At 35.7% G+C, this 27,183-nt stretch overlaps 1 protein-coding gene across 1 annotated transcript in view; it reads left to right on the top strand.

The window, feature by feature from the left end:
* Positions 1–27,183, top strand: part of Cntnap2 (contactin associated protein 2) — a 1,965,545-nt gene that overhangs the window by 801,268 nt on the left and 1,137,094 nt on the right. The window contains exons 5-7 of the mRNA XM_034518882.2: positions 6,844–7,047; positions 16,568–16,752; positions 23,675–23,818. Of these exons, the coding sequence (XP_034374773.1) occupies positions 6,844–7,047; positions 16,568–16,752; positions 23,675–23,818 (533 nt within the window). The remainder of the gene's footprint in view (positions 1–6,843; positions 7,048–16,567; positions 16,753–23,674; positions 23,819–27,183) is intronic.

The raw sequence follows: 27,183 nt of genomic DNA, 5'->3' as shown, positions 1-27,183 counted from the left end.
TTATATCAGTCAAGATTTTTTAGGGAAACAGAATATAAAATTTGACCTATACACTAGGAAGTTGGCTAATCCAATGATGGGTATAACACCTGAGAGAAGAAGATCCAGGTAGCCTCTTGATATAATAATCTGGAAGCCTAGCAATCCTATCTGATATTGAAGGTCTGAAGGATCACAGAAAGACTTGTATCAAGTCCACATGAAAAGCCACAGAGGCTAGAGTGAAAAATCCATGGGTCTTGACATCAGTGACAGGAGCACTCACTCAAGGTCCTTTCTTGACTAACTATGTGTTTAACACTTTCAACTTCTTTGTTCCTAACTCACATTGTAAATATGGCTGAAATCAGCCATCAATAACCATTCAACAGCTTGAGTGCTAAAATACATGAAATTTATCAAATCAGATTTATTAATGCATTGTTTTTTAATTTAATCACACTCAACTGTTCAGAAAATGAACAAAATATAGACCAAGTCTTTGCAAGTTGTAACATAAATCTCTATTATTTAAATTTCCAATAGGCATCTCATTACCATCTGACTCCTCTTGAAGAAGGCCTTGACTATTCACATTTCAATCAGCGTTAATATCTTCTGAAAGCCTACTAAACTCATCCACTAACTCCTGTTCTCATCATTCTTGGGTGTCTCTAACTAGCATTTCTAAATTTTTTCAAATTCATGCTATCACACAGTTTCAAAGTCCAAAGATCCAAAAAATCAGATTTTGTTGAAACAATGGCATTTGATTCCCTGATACCAATTTACTATGTTAGTTAATTTTTAATTACTATGATTGTAAGACCTGATAGATATACAAAATATTAATTTTGTTTCATACTGTTACAGATTTTAGTCCATCATGTCAAGGGAACCATACCAGGGAGGTTAGCTCATAGCAAGGAGAATGTGGGGTTGTGGCTATTTATATTAAAGCTAAACATGAAATAGAAAACAAATTGGAGCTGAGTGACAAGCCATCAAAAGTCTACCCTAGTGCCTTACCAAATTAGTTAGTATAGAATGTTATAGAACATACTAAAAGTGAGGAGGAGGAAGAAGAAATCAGGACAGATAAACAACTAAACTAAACTAAACTAAACTAAACTAAACTAAACTAGACTAGACTGTTATGGACCAGGGTGCTAGAAGGACATTGGTGGGCTAAGAAGTCTCTTGCATACATAGGCTAATGAAGATGTACAATACACAGTGTAAGCATGTATGTACATGTCCCAACACAGCAATAGAATTTAAGAATTTACATGATTATCTGTAAATAGATAAATATATTTTAATTAGACAATTTTATGAAATATTTCAATCACAATTCTTCTGATATTATTGCCCTTTAATGACATGACAGAACACACTTAACAACAAAAGAAAGTTGTTGCTATACAAAGACTCAAATTCTAGTTTTCATGAAAGCTGTTAGAAATCTTTTTTATTATATCTTCCCCTCCAAATTCTAGATCTGGGCCAGAGTGAAAAGATTTATTAAAATAATCCATGTCAACTATTTTGATTTAAGCCATATCCACACTGAAATAAAACACAGAAACACAGTTTCTTGAAAAATATAATTAGATCCAAGCATATCCAAATAGCAAGAGATAGAGTCCATCTGAATTTGTCTACTCTAGTGCCCAGTTGAATAATGATCATAAAATGAATTCCTACCCACAGTCATGATTCTAAAAAATATACAAATTTAGCTGGAAATTTTCTGATAATTAAAACACACCTGATGGTTGTAGAGATATGTCTAATTATAATTATGGCATCAAAAACGGAGAAGGTGATTTTAGGAATGTGATCCAGTTTGGTGCCCAAGTTTTAAGTGAAACTTAATAAGGATCTTTATGATATCAGCTTATTAAAATGTAAGTGACAGCTTGCAAGCCATTGAACAAATGTTTTTTGAACATTGACTAGCATTGACTTTTCTAACCCAAAAGCTATTAGAGGACAAGTGAGAAAAATCTGATCCCTGGGGCTTGCTAGCAGCCATCTTAGCTTCTGATTTAGTAAGAGATTCTGTCTCAAGGGAATGAGACTGAGCGTGAAGAGCAGAGCATCGAGTGTGCTCCTCTGGCTTCTGCATGCACAGAGACACACACATCTACATACACCTGTGCGCATAAACCACAAACAAACACATACACACATGCACACATGCGCGTGTGCACGCGCGCGCACACACACACACAAAATACATTCACTTTTTCATCTACACATACACAAAGAATAAATCTAACAGAGCAGTAAGAATGAAAATTATTTTATGTTATTTCATGAGATATATCAACATTTATAAATATTGACTCCTGGCTTTAAAAAATTGAAGATGTACATTCATGTATAAGTTGAAATGCTAGTCATCGTACATTTTAAAGTTTTAGTCTTAGAAATGTAATTCAGCTCAATCTAGAACCGACCTTAATACTTGCACATAATTAAAATGGTATAAAAACAGATTAGGAAAAAAGAAAAAGAAATTACTTAGGGAAATCCTAAAAAAAATAATAAAAATCATAAAAATAATTTAAAAAGAAATATAATTCAGAATCTTTTTTGTTTGTTTGTTTGGTTTTGGTTTTTTGAGACGGCCCTGTGTTGTCCTGGAACTCACTCTGTAGATCAGGCTGGCCTTGAACGCAGAAATCCGCCTGCCTTTGCCTCCCAAGTGCTGGGATTAAAGTGTGTGCCACCACTGCCCGGCTCAGACTCTTAAAGTAATTTCATATGTATTTATTATAAATTTTGATATAATTATATATATTTTCACACACAAATATTGTTATATGTTAAATATTATACACATAGTGTATATGTATAATATGCAATATTATATATTCTATAGTACATGAGACAACCCATGTTATACTTATGTTCATGTTGAATACATAAATTATGCTCTTGTATGTATTTGTAATTTATATGTAATGTGTAGATTGTGCCAGACTTCAGATTAGATAGATGAATAGCTTGGTAGATAAATGTATGAAATCTAACCTGTGAACAAACTATTGTTCAATAACAATACTTGATCTCTCTTGACCAGGATTTATAGTCTAGTTTTAATGTGTGTGTGTGTGTGTGTGTGTGTGTGTGTGTAATTGTGTAACAATGCACATGTTTTGATAGAAATATATAGAAGGTATTTGAAGATAATAACCAAGTACTCACATGATTAAAAATACTAGAAAAATCTTACACAAATTCAGAGAATATAAAATCAGCAGCTCAACTAACAAACCAAGAACGGCTTCACTGCATGCAGATTTGATGAGTTGGGCTCACTCCCAGCTCCCTGAGTTATTGTTAGAAGCAAAATTGTGGAAACACTGTGATTTGGCATTCACTTTTCAATAGTCATTATTGTTGTTCAAATGGCTTAAACAGTTCAACCACACATATTTAATCACTGCAGAGAAATCTTAATTTTAGGGAGTGATAAGTAATCAGAATCATAGAAAAAAGTAGCTTGTCCTAAAATAAGTACAACATATTATTAGACATCAAGAAAATTTTAATGTGTTTTTTTTCATAGGAAATACAACTAATCTGTGGTGGATGTTTTATGCATTATTATAAAATATTCCAAACTCTTTTAAAGGAGTATGATAGGTGTTTAAGTATAAATTATATTACACAGATAATTTCAGGGAGGGTTATAATTTCCAGACTACCTTTTACAGGCAAACACAAGAGAATGTGTGGATATTTCAAAAGAATTTAAGCTATTCATAGACGATCAGATTTGACTTTGTAATGGAGAAAGTCTGGCTTATAGGTCATTTTATCAGTTTCCAGCCCGCCACTACGGACTTATCATGAGTAAAATGAGGCTAGGCAATGCAAAATAACCTTTCTTCGTGATTTTTATCAATACTATAGGACTGTCTAGAGGCAATAAATCACACCCATTCTCTCTGTCACACTGCCCCTTTGTGTGCTAAGTTTAGGCAGGAAAGCATCCACATTTGCACAAATCACTATTCTGTTCCAGGCCCTGCACAGAGAATTCTATTTATATGAACATATAAAGGCAAAGATTTCTGGCCTCTATGTAGACTGAAGGGACATTTGCTTCCTGAGATCTGAATGAGAGGCATTATAGGTCACAATTAATATATAGAGAAGGCATATAAAACAACAATGGCTCTATTATTCAATTGTCACTGATAGGAAGCTCGTAGCAAAATTACTCTCCAGAGGTCATAACTAACTCCCTCCTCGTGGTTTTCATTTATCCACCTTTCAAGACCAAAAGGAATTTCTACCAACTGTAGGATTATAAATTCAACCTAAGATCTGAAAATCGGGTACTGTTTTTTTTTTTTTTTTTTTTCACCTTTATCCTTCATCATGGATGATGAAGATATTGCCACTGGAATTCAGCTATGACAGTATGGATGATTAAACTCTAGTCTAATTGGCTTTGCAGTGTGAGCAGAAGCCAGGACTTAATGATTGTTTCTTCCAGCCTCTGAATTAAAATAAACCCCTGTGATTCACAGTCATCGAGAACAGGAGTCTGATGATTATAAAAGCCTTTTTATGGGCAACAGCGCTGATTATAGGAAAACTGAAAGTACAAGATTAACTTTGGCTCTTGGAACTTTCAACTAATTAACATGCCTTTAAGAATTTATTTGCATGTGATATGAATGTGTTTAGGTGTTGTGATGTATGTGCATGTGTATTCTTGTGCCTATGAAAGCCAGAGGCTGAAGTCGTGTGTCTTCCTAAGTCACTTTCTTCCTCATGTTTTTGAGACAGGATGTCACTGAGCCTGGACTTTACAGGCTCACCAGTCAGCTCTTGGGCCTCTTCTGTCTCTTTCTCCCATCCTATGCTGAAATCATGAGCTTGCCTTACCACCGCTGACTTTGTATGTGCTTGGATATCAATCACTTTACTAAGACATCTTCTTAGCCCCTTTCTGAACTTTTAAAAGCATAGCGTTCAAACTTTGATTTAAAGGCAGAGGTTTGAGATCATCACCTCAGTATGAAAGCTATTGATGGCTTTATGGAAAACAGATGTTTAAGCCTTAAGTAATCTTACAAACAGTTGCTGCAGTTTACTTTGTAGAAAACAAATGTTTGGCCTAACAGGTGGCATTCAAAGGGGGCTGGATGTCAATGGTATCCCTCACCTCTTCTTCAACCACATTGGGAACATAGCTGGTGGAATGGATTTACTTACCAGGCAAACACAGCTGCTACCTGTGGTGCTGGAACTAAGTACATGCCAGGAAACCAGAATATGAAATGAGAAAATATTTCTCCAATGAGCTTTCAACTCTCTGTTATTTTCCCCACTATCTTCCTACGGGAGGGTTTTACAAAGAACTCTCATAAGCTCAAAGACTGGCTTTGTACAGAACTATGATTTTCAGGTACTAGAACAATCCAGTTTGACTAAATTTTTTGTAACTTCAAAATTAAAAGGGAACAGACACAGGATTTTGAAAATATCTTCACAATGGGTATCAAAAATAGCAACATACCCCCCTGTTAGCTAAAGAAACATTTAATCTAGATTTTAATAATTTTCATTAGAACCATTCCATTACCTGTGAACCTGTTGCCCAGGTAAGGGCAATCTCTCTCTCTCTCTCTCTCTCTCTCTCTCTCTCCCTCATACTGCTGAAAAACTGGCTAAATGACTATGTTAATGAGTAGCAAAGATGAAGCAAATAAAACACACAATCTACACAATCACTTCTGAAACCTTTAATGTGATCCCTTACATTCAAATTGGAGCTGCTCAAGCCACAGTTACGTAGGATATTTGTTTGCCCAACTCAGACATGGTAACAGAGGACACGTTGGGAAAAGGCACCTAAAGTTCAATTAGTTACAAACCCCAAATCCATCAACAAATTTATTGAAAATATAGACAAGTGTGGATATTATGTGAAGTCAGTATACCACTCATTTTTTCAAGTTTTTGTGTACTTATATGTAGAAAGTGATGCCAATGGTGTGTGTGTGTGTGTGTGTGTGTGTGCGCGCGCGCGCGTGTGCGCAAGGAATTATCTTTTGTAAGGAAGAAACATTAAACCTCATAATCTCTTAGAGCTACACATTTTTCAGAAAGAATATAAGAACCAGAGGTGGGGGGACAGGAGTGACTACAAGGTTGTAGTGTCTTATGGACACAGTAAAGATGCAGTTATTTGATTCCTAGCAGTTGGAACATCATTGAAAAACTTGTGAAAGCCAGACCAAATCCCAGCATAGAGAGGGAAGCTTGGCAAACAACCCCACCCACCATTGGCAGTGATTAGCTGCTGGGAAATGGAGAGACAGTTTTTTATAAGCATGTAGCCTCTGGTAAATTGACAGCTTATCAGTGGAAGATGACATATCCAGGAATATTCAGGCAATACAAATTGGTCTTAGAAAAAATAGAGACACAAAATTGTATGGGTAGGGAATGGGGGGTGGACCTGGAAAGAATCTGGAGTTAGGGTGAACATTACAAGAAACATCATATGAAACTCTCAAAGAGTTAATTGTCTTTTACTCCTTTACGATAAACTATGCATTTAAATGTTGATATTTCAATCATATTCATATTAACTGAATTTGTATGTTAATATAGTAATCAAAGTAAAATTGTGTATTGATAGATATTATCATATGTATCATTTTATGTACTCTGGTATATTCATTTGGTAAATTAAAAGAAACAAAAAGCAGTGGGATCTATACTTTTCAGGAAAATACTCTTTCAACTCCCATTATCCTAAGTAGTCATCAGTGGAAAGGGTATGATCATCAAAAGCAAAAAGACTAATACAGTGTTTCTCTCTCCTCTCAGGGGCTGACGTTATCAACTTTGATGGCCATGTTGTGTTACCATATCGATTCAGAAACAAGAAGATGAAAACACTCAAAGATGTTATTGCTTTGAAATTTAAGACCTCTGAAAGTGAAGGAGTACTTTTGCATGGTGAAGGACAGCAAGGGGATTACATTACTTTGGAACTGAAAAAAGCCAAGCTGGTCCTCAGTTTAAATCTAGGTTTGTTGTGATTCTCTATTATTTTTATTATCCTTAAAATATTTATAAAGAAGCGGCAGGAGAGATGGCTCAGGTTCAATTCCCAACACTACACGATAGCTCACAAGTATCAACCCTGGAATTGAAGTTCCATGGGATCTAATTTCTGATCTTCATGACCACCAGATATGTACATGGTACACTTACATATATGCAGGTAAAGCATTCGAACACATAACATGAACAAATAAATAAATTGAAAGCATTTTCAATGTTACATGACCCTTTAAAACAAGAATTCCAACATTTCATTTTGTACTGCCAATTCTTTTTTCATCTATGGTGGCAGATTATCTATTTATACATCTATTTCTCTTAGTCACCTTTTTTTTTTTTTTTTAAATCACTGTGGCAATATACCTGAAAACCTTCTTAACAGAGAAAAGCTGATATTGCTTCATGTTGAATAATTCTCAGTCTGTAGTCACTGGATTGTGTTAAAGTTGAACACCATCCAGGGAGGGCATGACAGAACAAATATGCTCATGGGTAGCCAGAAATAGAAAAAAATGGAAGAAGATAGAAACAAGGTAGACACATCAGCAAACCATTTACTGTGACCTTCTTTTTTTTTTTCAACCAAGATCAAACCTCTAGTGCCTGTCATATGTCACTAGCACTAGCAAATCACTATTTTATCAGTGGACTGACTAAACCATCTATGGAGTTGAAACAATCACCATCTAATAATTTTTCTAAACCTCACCAGCTTGGTCAAGGCTTTAACCATTGTTTCTTTGGGAAACACTTTATATTCAACCCATAAAACTATTGATTCAATAAAAAGTTTGTTGCGACACTGATAATATGTATGATGTTATGGTAGCTAGTAGGATACATAGGAGAACAGAGAAACATGGTCTCATTAAGTTTGAGGATTGCCTTATCTGGTATCAATGGAAGGGGAGACCGTTAGTTCTGTGGGATCCTTGATGCACCAGCATAAGCGAATGCTAGAAAAGTGAGGCAGCAATGGGTGGATGGGTAGAGAAACACCCTCATAGAGTCAAAGGGGAGGGAAGATAGAGTGAGAGTTTGAGGAGGGGAGACTGAGAAGAGGAACAACATTTGAAATGTAAATAAATTTAATAACCCATATTTTTAAAAAGTTTGTGAACTGCCCCAGTGAAATAAAAATATAACTACAAAATATAAGTCTTAGGAAGTCAGTTTAATAAGTAGCTATTATACTGTGGTTAGATTAAAATGCCACCTTAAGAAGCAATACGACCAGTATCAGGATGTACAATGAATGAAAACCTTTTCTTAGGAAAAAGCACAACGTCCAGGATAAGACTTAACTTTTGAAAAAAAAAATAGGGCATCAAAAGAGACAAGACAGTATAGAGAGAGACCATTGCAGATAAAGACCTTGAATGTCTATGAGGAAAAAAGCCAAGTGTGGTGGATACATGCAGTTAACTGCTGAAAACGCAAGAGGAATTCCAGGAGATGTTCAGATTCTGCAGGATACTGCATGCCCTGCATACTAAGAATGAGGAGCTAATGGATGCTCACCAGGTATGCTCACTGAGACTCTCATGAAAAGTACTGCCTAGACCAGCATGTGAGTCCAGCAAGATATATTTGTGGCCAGGGATGGAATGACATTGTTGAAAAATGTCAGGGGAGATTAAAAAAAAAGAAGCAATGCCTCTGAGAAATATGTTAGCGGTAAACCTAGAATGACCTGTGATGAACTGTGTATGAAGCATTAGAAGAGAATAGACACAAAGCAAGGTTCTTGGGATTTCGGCTTGGTCACTAAATGACATTTAAGTGCCATTTTCAGAAATAAAAAATAAAAACAGGGTATTCTGAACATTTGGGCTAATATGCATGTTCTTTTGTGATGGGGTTACCTCATTCAGGATGATATTTTCTAGCTCTACCCATTTGTCTAAGAATTTGATGAATTCTTTATTTTTAATAGCTGAGTAATACTCCATTATGTAAATGTACTACATTTTCTGTATCGATTTTTTTCTGTTGAAGGACATCTTGGTTCTTTCCAGCTTCTGGGTATTATATATAAGGCTGCTATGAACATAGTGGAGCATGTGTCCTTGTTATATGTTGGAGAATCTTTTGGGTATATACCAAGGAGTGGTATAGCTGGGTCCTCAGGTAATACTATGTCCAATTTTTTGAGGAACGGTCAGAATGATTTCCATAGTGATTGTAGCAGCTTACAATCCCACCAACAATAGTGGAGTGTTTCTCATTCTTCACATTCTCACCAGCATCTGCTGTCACCTGAGTTTTTGATCTTAGCCATTCTGACTGGTGTGAGGTGGAATCTTGGGGTTGTTTTGATTTGCATTTCCCTGGTGACAAGGGTGCTAAATATTTCTTTAGGTGCTTCTAGGCCATTCAGTATTCCTCAGTTGAGAAGTCTTTGTTTAGTTCTGTACCCAATTTTTTTAATAGGGTTATTTGATTCTCTGGAGTCAAACTTCTTAAGTTCTTTGTATATATTGGATTAGCCCTCTATCAGCTGTAGGATAGGTAAAAATCTTTTCCCAATCTATTGGTTGCTGTTTTGTCCTATTGACAGTGTCCTTTGCTTTACAGAAGCTTTGCAATTTTATGAGGTTCCATTTATTGATTCTTTATCTCAGAGCATAAGCCATTAGTGTTCTGTTCAAGAAATTTTCCCCTATGCTCATGTGATTGAGGCTCTTCCCCACTTTCTCTTCAATTAGTTCAGTGTATCTGGTTTTATATGGAGGTCCTTGATCCACTTGGACTTGAGCTTTGCACAAGGAGATAAGAATGGGTTATATTGCATTCTTCTACATGCTGCCTTCCAGTTGAACCAGCCCCATTTGTTGAAAATACTGTCTTTTATCTACTGGATGGTTTTAGCTACCTTGTCAAAGATACAATTCACAGACCACATGAAGCTCAAGAAGAAGGAAGAACAACGTGTGGGTGCTTCAGTCCTTCTTAGAAAGTGAAACAATACTCATGGGATCAAATACATAGACTAAGTGTGGAGCAGAGACTGCCCCACCGGAGGATCTATCCCATAAACTGTCACCAAGCCCAGACACTATCGTAGATACCAAGATATACATGCTGACAGGAATCTGATATAGCTGTCTCCTGAAAGGCTCTGCCAGAGCCTGACAAATACAGAGGGGATGCTCTCAGCCAACCATTGGACTGAGCATGGGGTCCCCAATAGAGGAGTTAGAGAAAGGACTGAAGGAGCTGAAGGGGTTTGCAACCCCATAGGAAGAACAATAATATCAACTGACCAGAGCTCCCAGGAACTAAACCACCAACCAAAGAGTACCCATGGAGGGACCCATGGCACCAGCCGCATATGTAGCAGAGAATGGCCTTGTTGGGCATCAATGGGAGGAGAGGTCCTTGGTCCTGTGAAGGCTTGATGCCCCAGTGTAGGGGAATTTGAGGGCAGGGAGACAGGAGTGGGTGGTTAGGTAGGAGAACACTCTCATAGAAGCAGTGGAGGGGGTATGGTATAGGGGCTTGGGGGGTAATAAGAAGGGTGTTAACATATGAAATGTAAATAAAGAAAATATCCAATAAAAAATAAAATAAAAAGAGGGCAGAAGTAACTACAGAGATTAATAACAAGACAGAACATTAGCCCGATTATTATGTAAACAAAGGATGTTTATATCTGGAATTAAGAGAACATTCTTTTTTCATATTTTTTTATTGGATATTATATTTACATTTCAGATTTTATCCCCTTACCCCATTCCCCCCACCACCCAGGAACCCCTTATTCCATCCCCCTCCTGCTTCTATGAGGGTGTGCCCCCACCTACCCCACACTCCCACCTTTCCACCCTCGAATTACCCCCCACCCCCATTCAATGTTCAGCCTTCATATGACCAAAGATCTCCTCTCCCACTTATGCCTGACAGGGCCATCCATGGAGGATTATTCTTAAATATCATTTGAGAGACAAAATTTTTCCTTGTTGCTCATGTATCTAATACCAGTTCTCCAAACTAGTTTCAGCTGAGTCAGTCTTTCTATTCATTTTTTTATTGGATATTTTATTTACACTTCAGATGCCATCCTCTTTCCCCATTCCCCTAACCTCCCTCCCCCCCGGAAAATCCCTATCCCATGCCCCCTTTTCCTTTTTGCACTTATACATTTTTTAAAAAAATGTTAATCAAAGGCTTTATAAGTTTGGTATTGCTCAATCAGAGGTGTAACCCACTACCCAACCTAGATATATCAAATATCTTTCACTGGTGGAGATACATGAACATCTGCCTCCCTGTCTCCCCCCTCTTTCTCTCTCTCATCACCTAGCTTCTCCTCTCCTTCTTCTCCTCCTCTTCTTACTCCTTCTCTTCCTCTCTGTACTCCTCCCACCTTAGTTCCTCCTACATATCACCCTTCCTGTTAAAATGAAACTTTTCTCTCAAAATACAATTAAAGCATAATTATGCCAATTTGTAACAGTGAGGTAAAAGATAGTCCTAATACCCAGTCCATCATTTTGTTGACTAACCAGAACCTCTGTCATCTATCCTAACTAAAACAGTTAGTTCTGAACCTGGATTTTTCCTTGGCTTTAAGATGAATGTTAGCTGACGACCATCCACTCAAATCTTTTCTCTCAAGGTAAATAGCCAGGATTGGCTATGAGGCTATAAGTTTTCAACCCCGTCAGAAATCCAGAATGACTGAGTTAACTATAATTATGGGAAGCACAAAGCATAGCTTAAGAGAACATTCTTATTGACTCATTTTATAAGTGAAGGGTAAAAGATGTAGTAATAAATACATGAACTTAACTAAACTACTAAACGTATCTGAGAGTCAATAATTGCTAAAGAAAATGTACTCAGCAATGGAATCAGAATTCTAGATTGCATAAGACAATAACTAAAACACACTTGTAAAATGCATCACCAGAGAAAGACAAAAAATTTGAAGATTGAGACACTCAAAAAAGATCTTTAGCAATTGGCTTCTCTGTCCTAGATTACCTTGAGGCTCTGGACAATCCTGAGAATATCTTGAGTCTTCAGTGTTAACTTATTTGTTAAGTCTGAAAACATAAATTTAATTACGGTATTTGTATGCAATGAGACACTGCCATACACATATACCTTTGACTATATCACATCCACATTCAAAAGACAAAATGGTGAAAATGTGAATCACATACTTATATAAAAATACTGTTTTTCACATTAAAATAAAGTGAATGTGAAACTGAGGAATATGTAAATGTTATATATGCAATTTGAATGCTATTCATGAAAAATCAATCACACCACTCCATAATAGTTTCATGCTGCAAAATGAAAATGTATACATTGGATATAAAAGACAACACAGAATAGAAAAATTAAACACTAAAGATACAAATACAAAATTCTCTATCACATCAGTTATATGAATAACAAACAATAAAATGGAAAATAATATCTTTTGTAAAATTAGTAAGTATGTCTTTTCAAGGTTTATGTGTAAGTGACAAATGATCATTTTTACTATTCTGCTAATAATGATATTTAGGGTAAAATTATCTTACAACATAGCTTCAGACATTTCAAGTAGTTTATATATTTTTCTTATTCTTATTCTTTAATCTTTATTTACAGTCTAGTCATTATCCCTCTCAAGGCCCCACCTCTGACAATTCCTTATTCGTTCCTCCTCCCTAACCCCACTCTAATCCCAACAGGCATCCCTAGTCCCTGGAGCCTCAAGTCTCTTGAGGGTTAGGTGTATCTTCTCTCACTAAGGCCAGACCAGGCTGTCCTCTACTGTATATATGTTAGGGGCCTCATATCAGCTAGTGTATGCTGCCTGGCTGGTGGCTCAGTGTCTGAGAGATCTCGGGGGTCCAGATTAGTTGAGACTGCTGGTCTTTCTATTGGGTTACCCTCCTCTTCAGCTTCTTCCAGCCTTTCCTTAATTCAATCAAAGGGGTCCCCAGCTTCTGTCAATTGATTGGTTTTATGTATCTGCATCTGACTCAGCAGCTTGTTGGGCCCCTCAGAGGGCAGTAATGCTAGGCTGCTGTCTGTAAGCACACCATAGTATCATTAATAATCATTAATAGTGTCAGGCCTTGAAGCCTACCCTTAAGCTGGACACCAAGTTGGACTGGTTACTAGACCTCCTTTCCCTCAGCCTCTTCCCCATTTTTGTCCCTGGAGTTCTTTTAGACAGGGACAATTCTAGGTCAGAATTTTTACTGTGAGATGGCTACCCCATCCCTCCATTTTATGCACTGTCTTTCTTTTGGAGGTGGACTCTACAAGTTCCCTCTGCCCACTATTGGGCATTTTATCTAAAGTCCCTCCCTCTGAGTCCTGAATTTTTCTCACCTCCCAAGTGTCTGGTACATTCTATAAGGTCCCCCTAACTCCTACCTCCCAAGGTTGCCTGTTTTCATTCTTTCTGCTGTCCCTCTGGGCTTCACTCTACTTCTACACTCCCAGTACCTGATCATGTTCACTAAATGTATGTTATTAAAATATATTTAGAGTATATAAAAATATAACCTGCCATCATGCCACTTTGAGTGATGAGGAGCCAGAACTCACGGCCTTACCATCCTAGTGAACACTGAGCCCTGCCTCTCATGACACTGGAAGATGAGCATGGCCACCAGAAGTGTGCTGTATTGCCAGATCTATGTGCACAGAGAAACATAAATAGAAAATATTAGAGAATTGATCCAGGACAGTGGGGGGATTAGCAGTTTTGTAAAATAACAAACAAACAAAATGTCTTGGGGCATGTTTACTGTAGTCTATTTGACGTTGGGACAAATTAAAAAGGCAAGTAACTTTGGTGCTGTGGTGAATGAAGTCAGCCAGTGAACTTAGCTTCCTGTCAGGAGACTGATCAATGTGTCACTAAATGAGTCCTTATATAAGAATAGATGTCTGATCAAGATGACCATGGAGTTACCCTTCAGCACTAGAGCGAAACATATGAGAAATGCATAAAATCCATTGAAGAATGAACACCAAACCCTCAAATAAATCAATGTGAAGTAACTCCTCCAGCATAGATAGAAGATTTGAAATAGCAGTCAGCAACACCAATGAAAAAGAAACTATTCTCAACACTGAAATTGGAAGAAAATTTCCCTACCATCCTAGTGATGGCAGATGAATATAATTCACGTCTGTTTTATAATGTCCTAGAATAGACGTTAAATAGGGCCTAAATGCTGGTAGTCAAAGTCCATGAGATTAACTATGATAAAAGTGCCAATACCAATTGTACATCTCAGGATACTATGTTATTTTAATCTCAATATCAGCAGTTCTCAAGCTGAGGGTCCAGAACCCTTTGGGTGTTGAATGACACTTTTATAGGGGTCACCTAAAATAGTCAGTAAACACGGGTATTTATATTACAAATCATAACAATAGCAAAATTACAGTTATAAAGTAACAAGATAATCTTATTGTTGGGAGTCACCACAACATGAGGATCGCTACTAAATGGTAGCAGCATTAGGAAGGTTGAGAAATACTGCTCTATGGAGTTCTCCAACTCACGTATATCCATCCATGGATGTTGGTCAAAAGACTAAATAATCTTCTCACTGGAAAAGATGGGAAGTCCAGGAAGGTGTGTATTATTCAGACTCAGGTGAGGGATACTGCTATCTTGATTTTAGAAAGAGCTGCAAATTACGTGCTCTTTTATCCAGTGAAGCAGCTCCATTGTAGCCCAGTAAGAAGCAAATAGAATATTCAGCCTCCTCAAGAATATTAACTATTATATCAAAGGTTTCACATTAAATATATATACCTGAATATGTATGTAGCATATATACATAATTAAATACTTGTATATGGAAAATATCTGGATGAAAATAGGTTAAATTATTTTTAGTGGAGGATACAATTTGCATTTCATTTTGCTTATTTATTCTCCATGATATTCTTCAGCTGTAATCATAAACAGGCATTTGTTTTGAGACTCAAGGGAGGGCATGAAACTATATTTAGTACATGACCCTGTAGAATGGAAGGGAAAATTGTAGAATTGGAATCAAAACCCAAATAAAAGAATTTATAAAATACCTGTCTGTGTGAATTTGTGTGTAAATACATACCTTGTGTTTAAAAATGATATTCTTAAATTTTTATTTTCTTACATATATTTTGTATGAATACATGTAGAGGAGCATATGCATGTCACAATTTATTTGTGTGTGAAGGTCAAAGGACAGACAGCCTGCAGGAGTCTAATCTTTTCCACTACAAGATGTGTTCTGGGAATACAACTAAGAATATCAGCAGGACAACAAGTATCCACTTTATCCACTAAGCCGTATTTCCAACCCAAGATACTTTTTGTTTTCAGAGCTGTTTTCATTTTACTTTTCTCAAGTAAAACATGTAGAGTAACTTTTGCAAATCAAGTGTGGTTTATAGAGATATGACATTATGTTTGTGGAACATGTCACTTATTCTAAGATCTCACAAAAAAAGAGTTAATTACCATTTCACTGAAAAGTAGTTCACTTCCAAAGTTTTATCGGTGGACTGAGATTTATGACAGCAGTAGAAATATATCTACTTGAGTACCTACTGCCCCTCTTTAGTGCCATCCATAATTAGCAGGTGACTGCCCTGCTACTCAGACTCTGTGTGTGTGTGTATGTGTTTCAAGCAATTAAACTCAGGACAGTCTTCTCCTTAGACTTTTCTTTTATTTCTTCTCTTATCATTCTGGTCTCTCACAATAGAGATGAGCACATTCATGCATGCATGCACACATGGAGGTACACATACATACTTACATACAAAAACATACATGGAATTACACAAACATATGCACACATGAAAATACACATATAACCATTCATGCACACCTACATACACACACAAATATTCACATGCACATACATACTTACACACCTTCACAAACACACACGTTATTACACAGACACATGCATATATGCAAATACATATAACCATACATGCATGCCTACACACACAAACATACATATCTACATACACATACATGTGAATGCACACACATGCATACACACACACTTCATTATCACCCAGACACTTTTGATTTTATCACCATGCATGAGAAAACAAGAATTATTTTCCACATGTCAACAGCCAGACTCAGAGCACTGACCAGTTTGTCCCCATCTAAACAGCAAACTAATGGTGGCACTGTCAGATCTCAGGCCTTCAGGTACCTGAGCCCATGTGACAATGACCTGATTACCACCCACACACCCACCAAAATTTAATAAAATTTACAACACTGTCCAAAAATGTTTGCATTTGCATTTTAAGAGAACACCTTCTCCTCACTGTTAACAGCTTTTATTTATACCCACTGTAAAAATCCTGATGGTCCTACACTAACTTCAATAGACAACTTTTCACTTTTATATGCATTTATATATAGGAGAAGATCTGCTCCCAGGCACAGTGGGCCGTGTAGTCAACATCTTATTTCTGTTTTGTTCCCACTACTCAGGAAGCAACCAGCTAGGACCCATCTATGGGCACACATCTGTGACATCTGGGAGCCTACTGGACGACCACCACTGGCACTCTGTCCTCATTGAGCGCCAGGGACGCAGCATTAACCTGACCCTGGACAGGAGCATGCAGCATTTCCGCACCAATGGAGAGTTTGACTACCTTGACTTGGACTATGAGGTACACATGAGGAGTTAAGATTGGGATGGAGAACGGAATTCATACTGTACTATTGCTTTGCCGTTAATTACATAACTGCTCACACCCCTTTTTCTGCCTTCTTTATAGAAAGGAGCTATTGTTAAATCAAATTCATTTATCAAATATTATATGTAATTATAGTAGATATTATATGTATATCTTTAATTGTTAATCTTTTCCTTTTATTGAAAATGGCTTCTCTTCTCTCACATTATATCTTGATTATGGTTTCCCCATCGTCTGCTCTTTCCAGTTCCTCTCCACATCCTTCTGCCCCATTTTTTTCTTTTCATTAAAAAACAAACAGTCTTCTAAGGAATAATAATAAATGAAAACAAAGCAAAACCTGACACACTAGTATAGGACAAAACAAACAGGAGTAAAGGACACAAAAAAGGGGCTAGAAACAGATATAGATGCAGAGGCCCACTCATTTGCACAGAAAACTGAAACTCATAATACATGCAGCAAAAAAAACCCTGTAGAGTACAAGGAGAGAGAAATGCATATATGAGCAAATATAACAAATCAAAAATAAAATTTTAAATATGAAAGATATCCCTTACAGGACATTATGTGAAAAGAAACCTCTAAAGATACTGCTTAGTTCATTTTAAGTTGGACATATACTGATGGGTACGGAATGGACCCTTAAAGGTTGTTTGTTTCCACCGTAAGACTCCTGTAGAAAAAATAAATAAATTTTCTTTTACAAGAGGTCATTAATCAGAAAAGATTTATGGATTAGAAATGGGAACATGTGTCCACGTATGTGTTTTCATGGCTAGGGCCATATTTGGTGCAGACCTGTGCAGACTCTGTACAAACTGCATCAGTCTCAGTGATTTCACATGTGCATTGATCCTGTTGTGTTTAGAAGACCCGATTTTTCTGCTGTGCTCCATCCCCTCTAGACTGTTCTGCAGTCACTTTACAAGTATGCTAAGACATAGTTAAGTGCTTCACCCTGACTTCCAGCTATTAAATGTCCACAGCTCCTTCCAACTCTAACACCCTAAGTACCAGGCCTTCCTACAGGGATTCGTACTCTCAACCTTCACAGCAGGATATAACTTATGACGTCTACTACTTATGAGACTATACAGTGTGCTATGCATGGAAGGTTTATTCATTTTTGTAGTATACTAAAAGAAAGCTTCACTTTAGTTTATATCATTATTTATAAACTAACAATTATAGATTTGATTTTAAGAAAACTCTGTCTTTTTTCAGACATAGTTGTCATAAAAAATAAAGTGATACATGGAATATTTTGCATTTTACTTTTTATATGATGAAGTATTTTTTTTAAATATTTTAGCTCAGTGAGAACCCTAAATTCAATTCTGAATAAAGATATGTATACTAACAAGTTGTACTCTAACCCACACAAATGTAATAGAGCATACAAATGCTCTCCCTCATAAATAAATATATTATATATGTATTAATATATATACATATGTATATATACGTATGTTATAATTTTATAGCATTCAAGTTGATATATTATGTTCTATATAAATTATCAGAGTAATTCAACATAGTTCATCACATCTGTTAGTAGTATATCAGGTTTTCACCTGATAACAAAACCTTGTAGTGGTATGTGTAACTGGTGTAAGAAAGCACTACATATCCAGAACAGCATCCAAGCAAAATACAAAACAAAACATCTTACTCAATTCCAGGCTCCAAACTTTCTTAGTTCATGGAACTAGTAATGATATAATAATTTTCCAAAATGTTCTTAAATAACTGAAAATTTATGTCCTAAAATATTGATAGCTATTTGAATGTATAAATAAAAATACCCTATTATTAAAAACTAGTGTGGTAAGAGACAAAATTAGAATACTTTAATACTCTTTCAAATTCACAGATACTGTCACTTTTTTTTCTCATCTTTTGTTCTATTGTACATTTTGCTTCCAATCTCAACATAATGGAAATTCATGAGTCTGAACAGGGCAAGACCTAATATTGGATTGTCAAACTCCACAAGTAGTGTTTCACATAGTATCCAATATATACCACGTATTATGATTTCTTTGAAGATTTTATGTATATTGGGATACCCTCTAAGATTGTTTCAAACCTTTGTGTTCCTTGGCATCTACATTTTAGAAAGAAAAAAATCCATGAACAGTGTGTATGTGTGTGCGTATGTGTGTGTGTATGTGTGTGTGTGTGTTATTCAACAACTATATGTAAAGATTTAAAGATGTAGAATATGTGCGCCATAAAATTATTGGTAAAAATTCTGAATTGATAGCTATAAGTCAATGGAGACTTATTAACATAAAAATATAAGCTTAAGGCTAAATTACTGTCTCCAAAAATATTCATCCCCAAATGATTATTAAAAGAAGTCATGAATTTGAAAGAGATCAAGTGGAATACATAAGAGGGTTTGGAAGGAGGAAACAGAAGGGAGAATTGATGTAATTATATTATCATCTCAAAACTAAAATAATTCTTTTTAAAGTTTAAAAATGTGAAAGTCTAAGACATTTTATCTCCGGCAAGTTTTCTACCACATCTCTTGTGACTTATTGCTCTAGTGTATGAAAGAACTTGCAAATGAATTATTCATCTTATATTAATAAACTTTGAAGTATCACAGAATAGGAAGGCATCCTGAAGCATTAGCCATGGGCAAACATAATTCCAATTTTCAAAAAACCATAATTAAAGATTTGGGGTCAGAGACCCTATTGAGTTTGTGATGAAATCTGTGCATATTCATGCACACACAACACATTCCACGTGAGCACAGTGGATCTAGAATTTTACAGTGTGTCAAAACCTTCTGTACTCAATACAGTCCTATGTTTGGAAGTTTTAGCTATTGACCTGAATGAGTGTGACAGATCTATCAGAAAAAAGTAGTAGGAGAAAATATAAACGCACTGAAAAATAATGAGTTAGTTGATAAGCTAGTACCCAGTAACTCTCATCTTGGGAACAGTTATGATACCATGGATATCTTAGCAAAGACCGTTCTGTTTAGATTTGTATTTTATACTACATAGCATTATAGTCTCTTTTGTGTTCTTTAAATAAATCTGAGTCATATTTAATAGTCAGTATCAGAACAGTTGTTCATACTTCTTTGATGTAAGAACATAGTAAGTAGACTCCTGTTACACTGACTGGTTAATATTAACTTCAAATCTAACATAATTTATGTTTTGTACAAGTCATATTGGAGTCTTTAAACCTTAAAGAATATAAGAGATAGTCCTCTCATGTTCACAGAGACCCTGTCTTTTCCCCTTAAACTACTTGACTTGCATTCTTGCAAAGTGGTCTGAAGCAAAAGATATTGAGATGCCTCAAGAATCTCTTGCTAGAGTGGAAAATGGGGAATTCACTGGTTTGATTCTTTAACTCCCATAGTGTAAATATCTCATGATGGAAATTTCATGCTACCAATTGGATTTTAAGTGTGTGGTTTCTTAAAAAATAAGTGTCCACTGTCACACCATTACACAACAGAGTACTTGTTTTGGATAGGTGCTATGTAAATAACCTGAAGAACTTATATTATAGTAAGTGTTAAGATTACTTCAGAGTAGATATTAATATTCCATTTATACAGTTTAACTCAGGTGCTCACTTACCTGTGTTCAATAACAATTCTATTTAACCTAAGACCTACTAAACCAGCTGGTACAAGCAGGATCCAACAGAACATTGTTGGTAGATGAATACATGTGTTACCATTCTCAGCAATGCACATCAGCAAAAGAGATGTGATGTATAGCTTTGACATGTCTCAATGTTGACATTACTAGTGTGTATAAAAGTAGCCCTCAAAGTTTCCCTGTCTCTTCTTCTCTGTAGTATTGTTATATCATGAAATATAGAGATCACTGTCAGCAGTCAAACTTCTAACTATATGGTAGCCTGAGATGGAAGAAAGATGTATTTTGTTTTTCTCTAAGCAAGGAAACTGAAGGACAGGACAGTAATCCAGTGTTTGCCTTGATTCTGCTTTTAGTTAAATGCCACTTACAGCACTTTGCTTGATAAACCATGGTCTTTTGCACCACAGCTCTGCTTGGGAATCAGATCAGAGAGTGACTCTCCCCATCACTATTTTTTTTTGGCCTATAAATGGACTGTAGACATAGAGAGTGTTAAACCTTTACCCTTCAGAAGAGCTGAAATCCTGGGTTCAAATCCCTTTTTGACCTTCATGGTTTGTGTAACATGAGTAATTCATATCCAATATATATATATATAAATATATATTACATATATATATATTTATTATATATAATATATATATATATTCATATCCAATATATATATATATATATAGATAGATAGAGAGAGAGAGAGAGAGAGAGAGAGAGAATAACATAGTTTTTATATCCTTCCAAAGATGCATTTTTATCTCTTTCACATGAAAGTATCTGAACTTCTTTTCATTTAGCTCTAGTTTCAAATGTGATTTCACTGCAGTCTCCTTTTCTCTTGCATTATTTTTATACCTGTGGCAAATTACATCAAGAAGGACATCTATATTCCCATCTTTATTATGATCAGCAGGAAGGAAGATAGGTTTAAAGACTCTTTCCTATTTTATAATCTTAGGGTGACATACATCCAAACAACTCCTATAGAGACTGGTAAATGCAATGTATGCTGACTTGGATAAGATTCAGTTAACTGAAGAAAATTATTGCCCCATTTTTAAAAGGGTGTAGAAGAAGTACAGTAGTAGTGTCTGCCAGCACCTGCAACACTTTGTAAATACCTCGTAGCCAATTAAATGGTTAAAAAATAAGGATTAAAACTGGTGGTATTCTTACTAAGATTACAGAAAGAAAGTTCCACACCTAATTTTTAATCTAAATACTGGAAAGTGTTTTATCACCATAATTCTAGAATATTTTACAAGGTTATGATCCCACAACTTCATTTGAACACCAATATATGGCTAGAAAAAGTAAATGGCAAACTAATATGTGATTGATTTCATAAGAAATCTGGATTAGAACTCACTACCCTGCTAAGCATGCTCTAACTCTAGTCTGCAGTGCTTTTTTACCATGCTTCTCAGAATTGAACATGCTCCCTGGTTACTGAAAGAAGAAGAGGTTTATAGTGCATATGAATCAGCACCATGATGGTAAAACAAAGCCCCTGATTAAAGAAATCATGTGCACAGAGGAACAAATCTGTAACATGAAGCAAGTATAGCAACACATTTGAAACATAATGTTGCCAGCTCCAAACACAGGAGTCAGTGGCAAGGTTTGGCAAGTAAAGATACTTGCTGACAAGCCTGAGTAACAGAGTTCCAACCCTGGTACCTTCACGATGGAAGGAGAGAACCTATTCCACAAGTTGTCTTCTAATCCCTACATGTGTGTCACAGCATGTCCATATGAACACACACACACACACACACACACACACACACACACACTAGTACTAATATAATACTAAGAATAAATTTTAAAAAGAAGAAAATATAAGCTGTATTACTATGTAATCAACAAAAGGAAGTGTACACAGCTATCCAGCATTTTATTTTAACATTATAGTCACTGTCATCAGTATCAGGATCAACTACATAAAACCTGGATAGACTAGGTAACTGTAACTTTCAAATATTCTCACAATATTTCTACTATTTTTGACTACTCTAGATTTTCATTTTGTAGATTCCTAATTAATTTCTACATGTTTTAATTTATTCTTAAATTCTCCTCTCATGTATGAATCATTGCATGAGGTGTATATTCAGCTGAACATGATTTATAATAGTCAATTTTATTTTAAATGGGGCCTTCTTAAAAGCATTGTGTCATGAACCATCATTAATTTGTCTTTTTCTGTAAAACTAATTAAGCATTTTAAATGCCAGAGCACCAAATAATGGAACATAATTTACTCATGTACCTCCTGGAATGTAGCACATCCTTGCCTTATACCAAATATAAAGTCTTCTCTTTCAATAATGTCTCAACAATTACTTTTATATTAAAAACTGTAAGGAAAAATTGAAAATGATAACACTGAAAAAAATTTGAGTCCATAGAAGTTGACATGATTTCTACAAATATTCATTTATTCATTAATGCATTATTACTAGGGAATATTCCTAGCATTACTGATAAAGTATAATTTTTTGTCATCTGTATTGAGGCTACACAATTCAAAACTGATGAGAAAAACATAGAGAAAAAAAACATATCCCTAGAAGCAGTTATACTCAATGGAGCACATTTAGGAAGGTTGGTCTTAGTCCTTAAGGTCTGCAAGATCTATAAAAAGTATAGACCTTGACTGTTCAACTTATAGCCCCCGTGTCTCACAAAGTCCCTAAGCCATACACTAATGGTATTTTTCAGCTATTTTCTACACTCAAAATAATTTTAATGAACCTTTGACTCAAAGAGTCATTAGCCTTCACAAAGCCTCCAGAGAGTAAGTACAGTATTCTTTGCTTTAGGCTACACTTTTATCAGCTTATTATATTAGTTCTGGTTGTCTTGAGATTACTAGAGGCATTTATTGGTAACATGTCTTTGAATGATAAATATGAAAATATAGTTTTAATATTCCTTGATAAAATAAAGTTCCTAGATAAAATCTTTCTAAAATCCTCTCAAGACAATTTATAAAATGCCTTTCAGTGTTTTAAAAAAATATGCAACTGATGTTTATTGGTAAAGTTATAATCTAATTATTGGAATTAATGATTTTATTATGCATTTCAGCAACAGTATAATGTAATGAGCAACAGGTTTTGTAGGCAACATATTATAATGTTTGCATGACTTCTACTGAAATAAAGGTGCCTGACATTAGTTGTATTTATAATTCTGTGTCATTTATTGTAAGAAAATATAAATATTTACAATTATTTTTTCTCTTTAAGATAACATTTGGAGGTATACCTTTCTCTGGCAAGCCAAGTTCCAGTAACAGAAAGAACTTTAGGGGCTGCATGGAAGGCATCAACTACAATGGTGTCAATATTACTGATCTGGCCCGAAGAAAGAAATTAGAGCCTTCGAATGTGGTAAGAGTCCAAACTATTGATCCAGGGGCATTGAATAACAACAAACAAATAGTCCTTTTAACACTATCTAGGTTCAGTTTAATAATGTAAGGCAGATGTTGACCAACAATGTGGAGAGACTTGACATACTCAAAATTCAGATTGACTTTGAGTCAGGCCAGCTTATGTGTCCAGTGATTACTGAATTAAACTGTCTGTTTAAGACTTATAAGAAGGAAGAGAGGATGACAATGATGAAGTGAGATTTGAGAAGATGAGAGTAACCATAGTTAATTATATACATATATGAACCTGTCAGTGAAGAACATTAAAGTTATATAGAAGAAATACCTTAGTAATAAATAAATAGTGGCTTAAATTTAAAAAAAAAAAATGTTTTCTGGGGGAAAATGAAAGAGAGCCACAAAAACTCGCACTGAGTTTCTTCTGAGTGGAGACTGGCTTCAAATTTCTTGGAGAAGACTAAATAATGAGGATGTTTCAGCTTCCTGCCTCCCTATGTACTGCTAGTTAGCCCAAAGATAGTAACAAATGTTTATCATGGGGCTTCTCTATGGCTCTGCCTGGGCAGGAACTATTTCTCATCCACTACTGACATAGGGGCATGAGTGCCTGAGATTATAAGGACTATACTCTTGAAAGCCACCAAATGAGATAATTCCTTAACTTTCCACACGGCCTCTAAAAGAGCTATGATGGTCCTGTTTTCCCTAATTTGAGCTTATCTTTGAAAACGACAAAAATGAAAAGAGTATCTGGATAAATGAAAAGCCCCATCTCGTTGAGTAGACAACAGTAAGAGTGAAAACGTTGTAAAGCTAGTGTAAAGGAAATGATTCTGTGATGAAAATTTCCTTTAAACATAGTGAAGAGTTGGCACTAACAATAAGAAACTGAATTTTGGACCACTTTAAGTAATAAAGTATAGAATTAGAGAAAGATAGCTTTATTGTAAAGCAACACTGTGATAAAGTGTGCATGGACATCCACTGCAATGTGAGATTATTCCACAAGAAAATATGAAATTCCTGTCTGTTTCTCCACCTGGGCCAGCTCAGCTGGCATGATACTGTCCCAAACCCTACAGCCTGCCTGTCTCCCAGGAAGTCTGTAGTACCCAGGGACACAGACAAGAACGTCTTTTGAGAGGTCCTACCAACAGCTGACTGAGACAAACACAGATACTTACACCCAACAATTGGATCGAAGTCGTGGATCCCTGCAGTTGAATTAGGGGAAGGATTGAAGGGAAGAGCAGTCCATAGGAAGACTAGCAGTCTCAACCAACCCAGACCCCAGGGAGCTCCCAGAGACTGAGCCACCCACCAGGCAGCATATATGGGCCCCCGACACATATATAACATATATAACATATATAACATATATAACAAAGAACGGCCTAGTCTGGCCTCAGTTGGAGAAGATATGCTTAAACTTCTAGAGACTTGAGGCCACAGGGAAGGGGAATGCCTGGTGGCAGGGAGCACCCTCTGTGAAACAAGAGGGGAGAAGAATAGAATGAGAAACTGTGGGAGGGTGGACTGGGGGGTGGGGCAACATCTGGAATGTAAATAAAGTTTTTAAAAAAACATGAAAACTTTGTAAGTTATAAATATCAAGGCTTAACCTGGAATAACAACTTTCCAAGATGACTCTAAGTGATAAGTATAGATTTTAGTCTCTATATAGATGATCACATGAATACTGTGGCTTCTGTCATAAGTCTGTATTATTTTTCATATTATTTCCACACTCATACACACATCCCCTACACTAAATACAAACACATATACATACTTTGTATATTCTGTACCTGCAAATACACACACTAACACCCACTGCATACTATACATGCCTCCACATATTCCACATACCATGTACACACATAAACCTACTGTCTTGATTACTGTTCTACTGTTGTGAAAAGACCTTGACCAAAGCAACTCTTAACAGAAAGTATTTAATTAAGATTTTGCTTAAAGTTTCAGTGTTGGTTCATTATCTTCATGGTGAGAATCATAGGAGGACCATGGCTCTGGAACAATAATTGATAATTACATTCTGATCTGAAGCGAGGAGAGAGAGAGAGAGAGAGAGAGAGAGAGAGAGAGAGAGAGAGAGAGCTTGACAGGGTTTTTTGAAACATCTAAGCCCAATCTCTGTGACACAATTCCTTCCTCTGATAAGGCCACACCTACCAAAATTTTTTCAAACGGCCACACTATTGGTGAAAAAAATATTCAAGTATATGAGTCTGTAGGAACAATTATTCAAATCACACTACACATATACCATATGTAATACATAAATGTTGACCAATGTAAACAATGTAATATATACAATTACATACCACATAGTAACACACACACAAACACACATATTCACTATGTATTATACACATGTACAAATAAACACATGCATGTCACATACAATAATACATAGAGAAAAGCACATAATATATACATATAAACACATTAACAGAGCAATTAATATATGTACAAGCACAAACACTTCATATATTATATACATGAACTATGTACTATAAACTCATATACCACAGTGTATGATCACATACAAACACACAAACATATATCCCAGATACTATTCATTCCCACTAACACACGCAGTCCTCCTGTTATATGTACACACACACACACAAACAATTTAAGCATATTAAGCATTGGATAAAATGGCACAAGGGTCTTTTGACTGTTCTCAGAAATTGAAATTTCAGAAAAAAAGGTATAAATCAAAATAATAAGAATATCATTTCTATTATTTGCAAATGTAATAAGTTAAATATTAGTTCTAACTAAGTCTTACTTAGTGTTGATTTTGAGATGTATCCATTTGGTACTCAAACTACAGAGTACCAACTATAGGAGCTCATTACCAAGGCAACTATAACAATGACTATTGAAACTAGAGAAGACTGAATAGCCATATATATGTATATATATGCATATATATGCATATATGCAAATATATGGCATCTACAAGTATATTCTATTTTTAACAAATTATTTATAGGCAATTACAGAATAATTTTTGTAGTAGAATATGCACAGAAAGAGAAAACACTAGGAAAAATCATGAAATAGAACATTTTGTAAACATCCAATCAAAGAAAACATTTTATAAGAAATTTGCACAAAGATATTAGTAGCTGTTATTTCTGTGAAATTCACTCAGCTCCTGAAAACTTCCTGTCTTCTCACAACCACATCCTCCTGCTGCACTAGCTCACCAGTCAGCACTCTTACCCAGAAATGCTCTGTAATTGTCTGAGACACAACCCTATAACACTATACAACAGCCAAGTGGTCAATTATAACAAATCAGTTGCTCTGCTTAGGCATTTCTTG

Source organism: Arvicanthis niloticus, chromosome 15 (genome assembly GCF_011762505.2).
Source record: "Arvicanthis niloticus isolate mArvNil1 chromosome 15, mArvNil1.pat.X, whole genome shotgun sequence".
NCBI lineage: Eukaryota > Metazoa > Chordata > Mammalia > Rodentia > Muridae > Arvicanthis > Arvicanthis niloticus.
Note: the sequence above shows the minus strand (reverse complement) of the source record. Positions and strands in the feature narration are given on the sequence as shown.